General features: G+C 43.8%; 1 protein-coding gene across 1 annotated transcript in view; it reads left to right on the forward strand.

Moving 5' to 3' along the window:
• The first annotated feature begins 11164 nt into the window (after window positions 1-11164).
• LOC146796875 (vomeronasal type-2 receptor 26-like) overlaps window positions 11165-12555 on the forward strand; it is a 134563-nt gene continuing 133172 nt past the window's right edge. The window contains exon 1 of the mRNA XM_085631408.1: window positions 11165-11509. Within this exon, the coding sequence (XP_085487534.1) occupies window positions 11165-11509 (345 nt within the window). The remainder of the gene's footprint in view (window positions 11510-12555) is intronic.

Consider the following 12555-nt stretch of genomic DNA (forward strand, 5'->3'; position numbering starts at 1 on the left):
TCCCTGTCTCAAATTGTTTGTATTGGCATGTAGAACATCTGCCCCGAGGGCAGTGCTCAGTAACCAAGGAAAGTCCCCAAAAAGGGGTGTCAGTAGTTTTGGTTTGTTTCTTTGGTTGTGGTTATATGTATACAGTCATGTCCCATTTGTTTTTATTTCTCTTAAAGGAGAACAAGGTGGGGATTTGTTATTCCCAGTGGCATTGTGGATTCTCCAAAGTTTGGAAATTGGCCTATATTCTTGGATGGATTTGTGAGAAAAGGTGGTGACACCAATGATCGCACCATCCATTGGTTTCTGATATCTCTCTAATAGCGCCTGCCTGCAATTATTGCATGCTCTCTTCCTCGCTCACCTGATCATGTTTTCCAGGATATATTTGTAAATGTAGTTTCTTGGACAGATCTAGGGCTTGTTAAGCATACTTTGGGTCACTGGAGAAGTTCTGATGTATATTGAGGAGCAGTGCATTGGGTAAGTTTTATCGGAGGGCTAGATCCTTTCATGATACTGTAGTGGTCTTCCCTGTCACTGAACATTAGAGGGTACACCTGGTACCATCACTGGAAAAGATGTTTTATGCCCTCCTTAAACTCCTTGTAGATGCAAAGTGATTGCTTAGTTAGTTATACTCCATCTGAAGAGCACCTCTACCACACTCCTCTCAGCTCTTCTATACACCTACTTCTTTCACCCAATACCTGTTGCTGTCCAATCAATTTTCTGTAAAACTGGCTCCCCAATCTCCGGTATCTTCCAACTAAATTTCCTTTCTCTTCTTCATATCCCTCCTCTTTTTGCCCCCAATTCTAAGTTGCAATAAACCTTTTTGTACATTGTTGGACTTGACCCTTTTTGCAGGCTCATCCCTGAACTTTTTGCCTTCCTCCTGTATTTTGTCTGACCTGTTGTTGGTGGTTTTATGACTCTGAGCACTTTTACACTGCTGATCAGTGCTAAAGTGCATATCCTCTCTATTGTAAAGTGCTGTATTGGATTAGTGACTCCATGATTGGCTTATTTGATTTACTTGTCAGACCCTATTGCAGTGCACCATGTGTGCTGAGGGCCTATAAATCAAATACTGCTGGTGGGCTTGCAGCACTGGTTGTGCCACCCACAGAAGCAGCTTGTAAAGTGTGCCTCAGGCCTGCCATTGCAGAGCCTGTGTGCAGTCCAGTACTGCCATGTTGACTTGGTAAGTGAACCCACTTACCAGTCCCTAAACATTTCCTTTTCTACATGTTAGCCACCCCTAAGGTAGGCCCAAGGGCAGGATGCAGTATAGGTAAAAGGTAGGACATGCCCTGATGTGTTTAGCATGTCCTGATAGTGAATACATTTTCGTGTTTCATTATTGCAAGGCTACCTGTCCCCATAGGCCAGAATGGGCAGTTTGATTATAACATCTTATAATCCTAACTGACCCAGGGAACATGGTAGAAAAACAAATTTAGTATGCCTGAACTCAGAATGATAAAATACATCAATTTTATATTAAAGTTGGTTTTAATATTCTGTGTTTGAAAATAGCACTTTTAGAAAGTAGGTATTTTCTTACCTAACCATCGAGCCTGCCTCTGCTAGGTTGTGTACAGCATGTCTGGTTTGTGAGTGACAGGGGCTGGGGTGGCTCAAGGAGACAGGGTGAGTCAGCACTAGGCTGAATAGACCTATCTGCATTGGGAGTGGAGGGGAGGAGTAGCACCTGGGCCTGAAAAGGGCTGTGTCTGCATTCCACAATGCTGGCTCCTCCTCCTGTGGTGCGTTTGATGACCCTGGACCACACTGACAAAGGAAGAAGTTGTGCACTGGCAGAATGCACCCAGAACTGGTTTGGACTAGGTACAGACACTCTGCCTTCAGAGTCAAAGGATTTGTGTGTATAAAAAGGGGCACCCAGACCCCAGAACTTTAGCTCACTTCTGTGAATCAAGACAATCCCTTTCTCAAGGAGAAGAACCGAGGAAGCTGAAGGAGGAGACTGCCCCTGTGCTGTGCTGTTGGGGCTGGCATGCCGTGGTTATTTTATTTGCCAAGGAAAGGAGAAAAGGAACTTTGTGTGTACTTTTGCAATCTTGAACAAGAAACTCCAAGGGCTTGAACTGTGCTTGCCTTCTGCCTGAAGTCTGAGGGATACAAGACATCACCACCAGCTCCCCTGAATTCCCTTGCTGTGGAAGTCTACTTGCAGAGAGGTGCCTACTGTTGTTTGGGCCCTCTGAGAAGACTGGGTCGCTGGGAGATGGAAGCGGAACGCAACGAGGAGAAGCGTGCCGCAGTAGTTGCTGTCGCATTGCCAAAGAATAGTGCCGCTGCTGCAGCTGTTCACCGACGCATCACTTCCTCTCCGGTAAGGAACCGACGCATCACCTCCCCTGCGCTGCAGTAAGGAACCAACGCATCACCTCCCCAGAAGCAAGGAAACAATGCATCACCTTTCCTGCAACCCTTTTGCTTGTATTGTGTGACGCATCCAAGGTACTTTGAGATTAAAGTGTTGCATTTACCATCTACATTGCACTGAGCTATTTCTAACATTTTAAAGTGTATTTTTGATTACAGTATTGTGGATTTTTATTGTTTGGTCTTGTGTTAAGTCTAATAAAGATTACTTATTTTTGTAAACTGGTGTAGTGTCCATTTGTAGTGTTTTCACTGTATTACTGTATGTGTTCACAAAGGCTGTAAACACTGCCTCTGAGATACGCCTGTCTGCTCGTGCCAAGCCACCAAGGGGGTGAGCAGGGGTATTTTAGAAGTGTACTCCCTTACCCTGACTAGAAGCAAGGTAGGCCCAAGGGCAGGATGCATTACAGGTAAAAGGTAGGACATGCCCTGATGTGTTTAGCATGTCCTGATAGTGAATTACAGCCATTTTCGTGTTTCACTATTGCAAGGCTACCTGTCCCCATAGGCCAGAATGGGCAGTTTGATTATAACATCTTATAATCCTAACTGACCCAGGGGACATGGTAGAAAAACAAATTTAGAATGCCTGAACTCAGAATGATAAAATACATCTATTTTTTATTAAAGTTGGTTTTAATATTCTGTGTTTGAAAATAGCACTTTTAGAAAGTAGGTATTTTCTTACCAAACCATCCAGCCTGCCTCTGCTAGGTTGTGTACAGCATGTCTGGTTTGTGAGTGACAGGGGCTGGGGTGGCTCAAGGAGACAGGGTGAGTCAGCACTAGGCTGAATAGACCTATCTGCATTGGGAGTGGAGGGGAGGAGTAGCACCTGGGCCTGAAAAGGGCTGTGTCTGCATTCCACAATGCTGGTTCCTCCTCCTGTGGTGCGTTTGATGACCCTGGACCACACTGACAAAGGAAGAAGTTGTGCACTGGCAGAATGCACCCAGAACTGGTTTGGACTAGGTACAGACACTCTCTGCCTTCAGAGTCAAAGGATTTGTGTGTATAAAAAGGGGCACCCAGACCCCAGAACTTTAGTTCACTTCTGGGAATCAAGACGACCCCTTTGTCAAGGAGAAGAACCAAGGTAGCTGAAGGAGGAGACTGCCCCTGTGCTGTGCTGTTGGGGCTGGCATGCAGTGGTTATTTTATTTGCCAAGGAAAGGAGAAAAGGAACTTTGTGTGTACTTTTGCAATCTTGAACAAGAATCTCCAAGGGCTTGAACTGTACTTGCCTTCTGCCTGAAGTCTGAGGGATACAAGACATCACCACCAGCTCCCCTGAATTCCCTTGCTGTGGAAGTCTACTTGCAGAGAGGTGCCTACTGTTGTTTGGGCCCTCTGAGAAGACTGGGTCGCTGGGAGATGGAAGCGGAACGCAACGAGGAGAAGCGTGCCGCAGCAGTTGCTGTCGCATCGCCAAAGAAGCGTGCCGCTGCTGTAGCTGTTCACCGATGCATCACTTCCTCTCCGGTAAGGAACCGACGCATCACCTCCCCTGCGCCGCAGTAAGAAACAGACGCATCACCTCCCCAGAAGCAAGGAAACAATGCATCACCTTTCCTGCGACTCTTTTGTTTGTATTGTGTGACGCATCCAAGGTACTTTGAGATTAAAGTGTTGCATTTACCATCTACATTGCACTGAGATATTTCTAACATTTTAAAGTGTATTTTTGATTAAAGTATTGGGGATTTTTATCGTTTGGTCTTGTGTTAAGTCTAATAAAGATTACTTATTTTTCTAAGCTGGTGTGTCCATTTGTAGTGTTTTCACTGTATTACTGTATGTGTTCACAAATGCTGTACACACTGCCTCTGAGATACGCCTGTCTGCTCGTGCCAAGCCACCAAGGGGGTGAGCAGGGGTATTTTAGAAGTGTACTCCCTTACCCTGACTAGAAGCAAGGCTCCCTATTAGGTCAAAGGTACCTACCTCTGCCAACTAGAGACCCCCAGTTCTAACATACATTTACACCATTTTGCAGTTGCATGTGAATACCTTAATTTGCGTACATATTTCGGAAAGTCACAGCAAATATATTTAGAACAACGTTTCTGGAGAAAGCAAATCCAAACACTTTACTACAAAGTCAGCTGATCCCAATATTGTTGCATTTCAGCTAAATAAATATGGACAAATACATATATTTCTAAATCATTAGTCTTAAATTGCAAACTTCTGATCACATGGAAGACTCTTAACATGATCAACCATGCTCTGTATCAATCAAGATAATTTCAGCACAAAGAAAACTGGGACATAAGTGAGGCAAAGCTTTTGCACAACTGTTGTTATACTGTATCAATTCCACCTCAACTCTAAGTCCGTCATGCAGAAAACATACATTATGCAAATATTATGTATCATATAAACACGCCGCTTGCATTAAATGACTTATTAGTTCTACTCTCACTAGTAATAATAGCCACATGTATTTCAACACTTGGTGAATGTGTATCTTTAGGTTTGATCCCAAAGTCTTTTGATATTTCATTATAGTCCCCAAAATTGTGATAAATTCAAAAAAGTGATTGGATGAATGATCCAAGTAACCTAAGCCATTGGTAATTATTTAAGGCGACATTCTAGTCCATGATTCTTCGCCCACCTCAGACTAGACCCAGCCATTTGTAAATCAACCTTCTTCCTGCTCTAATAAGAACAGTTCATCCAGAATTGCCAAAGCCAGGTCTCTCTAAACCAGAACACAAGCAAACAAAGATTGCTTTTAGACTAATTAGGCCTTTCCTTTCTGGTGCTGCTTGAGTCTAGTGTTATATTGAGCAGAGGACCCACATTTGAGCATACCCGTTGCACTTAGATGTTGCACTGAGAAAAACAAAAAAATGAGGGGTGAAATGCATTAATTAATCTTACCCACTGGTAAATACTGGAGGTCGCACCTCAGATTAGACGCAGTAAACTGTGTTTTATGACATAGAAAAGAAAACAACAGGGTGATAGAGCTGTTACAATCAAATTGCTTTTTAGAAAGAAGCTGCAATATTGTTCAATAGTCAAAACATGTGATGTTCCCATTCTATCTGCACGCCCCCCCCCCTTGCTTGCTCAAGAGCAGGGCTTGTGAATTTTTTAGCATCACCCATCATGCTTATTTTGGGCGTTCTAAAGGAAACATGGGGGCATATTTACAAGCCCCTATCACCATCACAACGTCACTTTCTGTAACGTGATGGCATTAAAGCCCCCTTTCACGCTATGCTTAGCGTAAAAGGGGAAGGCAATGGTGTTGCTGTGGACGTTCCACCACAACACCCTTTGATTCTAACGCTGCCTCCTATTTACTGTGGTGCAAGGGTGCCTGCGTTGACGCTAGGCAGGTAAGTGCAGCGCCAGCGCAGGGGGAAACGCAGGACTGCACCATATTCTTGTAAATATAGCGCAGGCCTGCATTTCTGAAGTAGCAGAGTGAGGCCTTAAGCCTGGAATGGTAAAGCCTCACTCTTCCACTTTCCTTGGATGGAGTCTAAATAATTAATTCCATATATTGAATTCACCACCATAGCACAAAAAAGTCAAAGGGCAGATCCAAAGGAGGACTGAAGTTCCACATCTTGTTGAATCTAGACTTAAAAAATAATGAAATAGATCTAAAATAATCTTGGATCTTAAAAGCATGAATAGAAAATTTGTCGCAAGGTAATAACTATAAACATCTATATTAATTCACTTCAATCACAGAAAGGTGTGGTTACTTCAAAACTCCAAACATTAATTAAGCACCTTGGTCAAAATTAAAACAGTGCTCAAATGCTGTTCAGAGGTGACTTCAACATGAACCTTTTGGACAATCGATTTGTAGAGGATATTGTGCCTTAATAAGACAAACAATGGACCATACTGCATCAAATTTACCTGTTGCTTAAAAGAAGAGACCTGCTTGAGAAAAGACACTGAAGATTTGCACCCAAGCCGGCTATTGAACCCTGAATGGAACGACAAAAGAAAGCCAACTGCTGACCTTAACTCGTATCTCCACTAGATCACAGACCACTGTAGATTACACCTTCATCAGCCATCCCCTGATAAAATCCCTGAAATCCCTTAAAATTGACCAACGTACTGAAAGTGACCACAATCTGCAGAACCTGCAACTATGTAATAAGAGAGTCCTGAACATAAAGGGTCCTGAACCTGGTAAAGTCATCACAACACTCAACTTAAAATAACTGGAATGGGATGTCACATTTGCTAAAAACAGCAGGTAGAGCTGTCGGCTGTTAGTAGAAACTTTGGCCAAAACACAAACTGGCCCCTCAAGGGCATGGTAGAGGGAGCTGAGAAATTAATAAACAAGTTTTCTTACAAAACAAAGAGGGCCCCTGCCGTAATGCAACATTAAAGGAACCCATGTATGCTCTCGCCTGATGCAAGATATATTAAGAAAGAGCTACAACCCTCAGCTACAAATCTTTAGATGTAATCTGACCGATATTGGCCGCTGACTTGAAATTCCACCACTACGAACAAATTACAACAAGCATTGGCATAGCCAATCGGTCTCGCTTTTGGGACCTTATAAGTATTCAGTTATGCAGCACAATATCCTTGGTGCAACAACATTAACTGTTGCATGGTTAAACACTTGCAGCAGGGGGAGGGGCGAGAGGAGGGGGCGAGTGAAGCGTTTCACTTGTGAGAGCGAGCAGCGCCAGGAGCGATAATTGCTACCATATGGTGCCGCTCGCTCCCGCAAGTGAATCTCCAGACGTGCACGCGATGCCATTGAAGGCAATGGAACGCGTGCACGTTTTTGGCTGAAAAGCCAAAGCGATCGGAAAAGGTCTTTTTGCCTATTCAGCGCATGCTTCATTATACCCTGCAGCAGCAGTGCAAGCTTTCTAAACATACTCAGCACAAATAAGGACAGGCAACAGCAGTGAACGTTCACACATAAAACATAGCAGCGGAAGCTTCAAGCTAGTACTATATTGTAAAGGTGAAGGGAAAAGAAACAGCCAGGAAGATGTGTATCTGAGTACAGTTCATCGCCTGAGAGGCGGCTAGAGCTGATGATGTATTTAAGCTAGTGTAGGCAGGTGCATACAAGTGCCACCACAAATGGCCCTCGATTATGCCAAATTGCAATAAATGTCCTTGTTGCTAGAGGTAATATAATTTAGCTTGGAACGCAAAAAGTCTTAGTCGCTCTCCTTACACCTAGCCAGTGCTTAATATGAGCTGGTGGTTTCCGGTGCTCGGCACCGGCACTTCATAGTCAACACCGGCACTTATGACAGCTGCCACATGGTGGTGCTGTTTGTGTTATTTAAAGATGAGCAGAGCAACAGTTGATTAATATTTCAATATGCATGTAAAACAACCAATACCTGCTGCCAAGTCATTCCTATTGCTTTGAGGGCCTTGAACAATCTGAATTGTCGCACTTGGAGCAGTGTGATGGTAAGTACTTGTGTAGGTACTATCATTGGCAGCGCTGACCGTGCACTTATGTTTTTCCCCTCCAAATTAAGCACTGCGCCTAGCATGGGCAAAGTCAATAGTTGTAGCTTGACTGTGCTCATTCACACTAAAATCCTTTGTGCATGCCTGTTTGCATGTGTTAACACATTAAATCCAGACTGGCGTTGCCACCTTTGCGTTTCATTTGCATTTACCAGTTGCATGACAGATGCATGCAACCGAAGGGTCTAATAATAAACCTGGCTACATGGAGGGACAGGAAGTAGGTGAAAGCATCACATATCCCAGCCTTGATGAGACAGTGCTCTGTAAGCATGGCAAACTGAGCTGTCGCTGCAGAGCCGTGCCAGCGTCTTGAAACAGAAGTGATGCCATGGGAGTCCTTCTCTGCGACATGGACCAGATAGCGATCCAGTGCCAAGACAGACTTGTGTTAGGGGGGGTTAGCGCTGGTAAGTAGATACCTCCCCAGGTCATGCTCAGTCTGACTTATTCATGACACATCTTTCAAAGCACAGTCTGTCATTCCATTCGAGAACAACTGTGTGTTGTGCGTCCCTGGACCCCCTCACGGGGTTGAGCCTGGCAGTGTGTTAATTGTCGCCATGTGTACTGGTAGTGGCAAACGTTGCACTGCACCAGGGCCTTTGTTCTCTGTGTTGAAGGTTCCTTCTTGTTCCTAACCCGGGTGTTACACCTCTCTTAAACAAGAACATCCAAGCAGCCGTGCAGCCGCGAAAGTGAAAGTGATCGCGGTGCACGCGCGCGCACATGCACTGTAGCTCTAGGCCGGCAATGGTAGCATTTTTTTAAGCCCTCACAAAAGTCTCGCCAGACCAGCGCATGCGCTGGTTCAGGGAGACCTAAAAAGGGGATATGGGCTGATAGATGAAAAGAAAACAGCAAAATCTGGGACTGATTACTACAGGCAAGTGAGTCAAGGAATGCCAAAGACTTTTAGGCCATTGTAAACAGGCATAGAACACAAATATCACTGAGAGCAATGGGTTGACTATTTTAACTGAGGCCCAAAGTGGGGTTGATTAAGAATAAATGGCCTGTCTTCTAGGATAAAAAAATATGTTTCATAAAGTCCCCGAATTGCAGCATATCGTGGTGTTAAGATTTACTTGTATGCAAGTGTCTTAGATCATAAATAGGGTTCAGCCTGATGGTGTAAGTGGCATACCTCAGCAACTACTTCAATCTAATCTTAAATTCTGGTTGGAAATTTTATCTCCGATCTACAATCACTAAATCACCACCCAACAGATTCCTGACTCCTGGTATGGAGCAAAAATTCCCTCAGTTTACAAAGGGGGCAACAGCAAAGGCTCGGGCAACTATTGTTAAGTCTCCTTACTTGACAACAAGCAAACACCAGTGCTGGCCTGTTATTAAAAGAACCATGGTCAGACAACCAGTAGATTGTCCCCCCCATATCAAATTGGCTTTGGAGAAGGGATTTGAACCTCTGCAAATCTTCTGTCTTTGGCAACCCTCACTGATAGCATCACAAGAATATCCTCACAATTAAATCCATGTTGTAACTCTGATTCTTGGATTTCAAAGAAGATTTGGATTCAGTCCCCAGAAACATCCTGAATTGGAAACTAGCGGCGAGGAGCAATCTGACACTTTTGTTGATGAGCATTATGACTCTGTTTTATAATACCTGACTCCAAGACAAAATTGGGGACATAACTTTGCTTACCTATAAAATAAAAAAATTGACTGAATTAAAACAAGGCTGAATTTTAACCATATTACTTTTAAACATTTTTTTATCTTATCTTTACTGGAGAATGTTAATGCACATGCTCCGAGACTTGGAGGTAAACAGATCAGATGTCTTCTCTATGCAGATGATGCCCTCTTGATATCCAAAACCAGAAAAGGCCTACAATGTCTTTTACATAAATGACAAGATCATGTTGAATCCAATGGGCTAACCATCAACTCGGATTAAACGAAAAACATGGGAAGGAAAATGAAATTCCAGCACTGACACTTGAATGATTTTCCAATTGAGAAAGCATCTGAGTACATGTATCTGGGTGTTGTGATGGACAACCGAGGAGCGTTCCTCCCTCACCAAAAATGTATGAAAGAGGGGGCGTGGCTAAGACCAGGCAAAGATGGACACGCGTTAGAGAGCTCCGCACTTTCTAGCTCTCACCGCAGCAATAACTGCCTAACAAATCCAAATGCTTGGAAAAGAGGAACAGCTAAGCGCACGACGAAGCCAGAGGGGTCCCCTCAATCTATAATGGCCGTCTCCAGCAGCGGCGTGAAGCTGGCATCCAACAGACAATGAAGGCCCGACCACAACCTGCGGCCTCGCATGAGTGATGGAGCCATGCGACAGGTCGACAACTGCTGCGGCAAGAAGTCGGAGGCAATATCCAACACTCTGGCTGCTTAGAGAGACACACCGAACGAGGGAAAAAAGGCTGAGGTGAGGAGCAGTGGGACCACATCGCGTCAGCTGCAGCGTAGCTTGTTGAATCGGTGCCTTTCCCCCCCTCCTGAAGGTAGCGGCGTTCAATGACTGAGCGAGGCCTGGTCTCGACCGAAGCTCTGTGATTGCCGACAGAAACAAGTGAGGTCCCCAGCAGTGTAGCGCGCAACACTCCAGCGCCAAAATCATCTCTGCTGTTGCCCCTGAATATTGCGAGCTGCCGACTGTACCTATAGGCACGCAATGGTGCGATGGGGTGCAGCTCACGCCAGAATATTTGTGAGTGTTCCTGATGGATTACTGGCGCCCTTCCACTCCAGCCAGCATAAAGGGGGACCGATGAACTATTAAGCAGCGCCTTTAAGAGTGGCTGGAATCGGACCAGGATGAAATAAGACAGCACAAGAGCCCGCGGAAACAACTCATGGGACCAGAGGCGGTATTGTGTTGGTCGGGAGCGCTCATCATAGCGTGCGTTACAAACGAGGCCAGGGCACTGGTTGATGGCCGGACAGAGGAGACCGCGAGCCTGGAGTGGTGGCACCCCGGACTGATAGTAACATCTCCTCACTATCAACGCTTAAACAGTGAGTAATGTTCAGAGGCCGAAAATAGGAGCTATGCGATAAGAGAGGCTATCTCAACAGACCTACAAACTCGATTTTTTCTCTGGGGGCAAACCCTGACAGGCCGCATGGTGTGCAGGTCGGTGCACTATGGCTAGGCGGCGGGTAGTACCCTCTGGGATAGATAAACAACTTTGCGGTGGGGTTTTGCTGGCGATCCCTTCCCCCACACTGGTGGTACGTTCAAGCAAAGAACAGAGGGGCAAGGAACATGCACCAAACCAAAATGGATAAATATGCCTCCTCAAAAGCCGCAGAAACGGATGGTGCAGAAAAGGCTGATCCGAAGAACATACCTAGACCGGGAGCAGATGACCCCTCCCTTAAAGACATCACGGATGCCATCACTGGTGTACAAGCATCACTTGAGAGCAGGATGGACTCCATAACGACCGAAGTGACACTTATAAGGGCTGACTTACAGAAAATACGCAACAAGGTCAAAACAATGGAGGTAACACCAACAGATACCAGCCACTATTCCAAGATGATGCAGCAACAAATCAAAGACTTGCAGGCAGCAACGAAGGCGATTGAACTGCATGTCGATATTCTGGTTGACGATATTCTTGCAGATAGATATTGTGTCACATCGATATTTAAACATCGATATTATGGCATATCGATATTTAAACATTGATATTATGACTCTTTACCGTTTATTTAATTGAAAAATAACAGTATAGTTTTGTGGAAAGTTGTAATGATGAACTAATAATGTTTTAAATGTGTAAACATCATGTGCAGAGTAGATACATCTGTCATTTGCATTCTGGGACTTGTAGTACTTTAACATTATTAAACAGGAATACTATAGTGAGAAATAAAACATGAGAACATATTGTCTGCATGTATATGAAATGGAAAGAAGTAATACTTGTTAGGTATGTATTGGGAAGTGTTTGTCAATGTGTTTTTTAACTTATATGACCACTTTGCATATGCCTAGATGGTGGTATATAGTTTTTGTGCTTGCACATAGCTATATATACGGTGTGACTTTTGGGTTTGCTTCAAGATTTAGAGAGGTATATATTTTGGGAAAGATGGCTTGAAGGTGTACATCTATTCTATTAAAACGTTACATATATATTTACATGATGATCTATGTTTAGTAAGGCTGATGAAAATGTTAAATATAGGGTGAGGGTAGTGTTTTTCTTCAAACATGCTTTGTTTAAAATTGAGAAGGATTGATAGTGCAGATGGCCTCGAGAGTTCAGGTGCTAGATTCATTTTGAGTGTAACTTTTGTTTGAGATGTGCTGAATATATGTTTTAGAAGCAGAAGTATTATTATTTTATCACAAAATGTATTGTGCTTTGAAAATTTTCAAAATGTTGTTTTCTGTTTTAGAAACTTCATTATGCATGTGCACTCTCAATAGCAAAGCAATGTATGTTTCTAGAGGACCATGTATGCAATTATATATCAAATTTGATACCCATATTTCACTGACACATAGCTCAGAAGAAAAGCATTTATACAGTAAAACAGGTAGTTTGAAACTGCCAGAAGGAGATAACCAATGATTCAGAGATATAGTGATAATTGTTATGTATCTAACAGGAATGAAGGTACTTTCCCAATCACTCAGGCAGT

This window comes from Triturus cristatus, chromosome 10, assembly GCF_964204655.1.
Source record: "Triturus cristatus chromosome 10, aTriCri1.1, whole genome shotgun sequence".
NCBI lineage: Eukaryota > Metazoa > Chordata > Amphibia > Caudata > Salamandridae > Triturus > Triturus cristatus.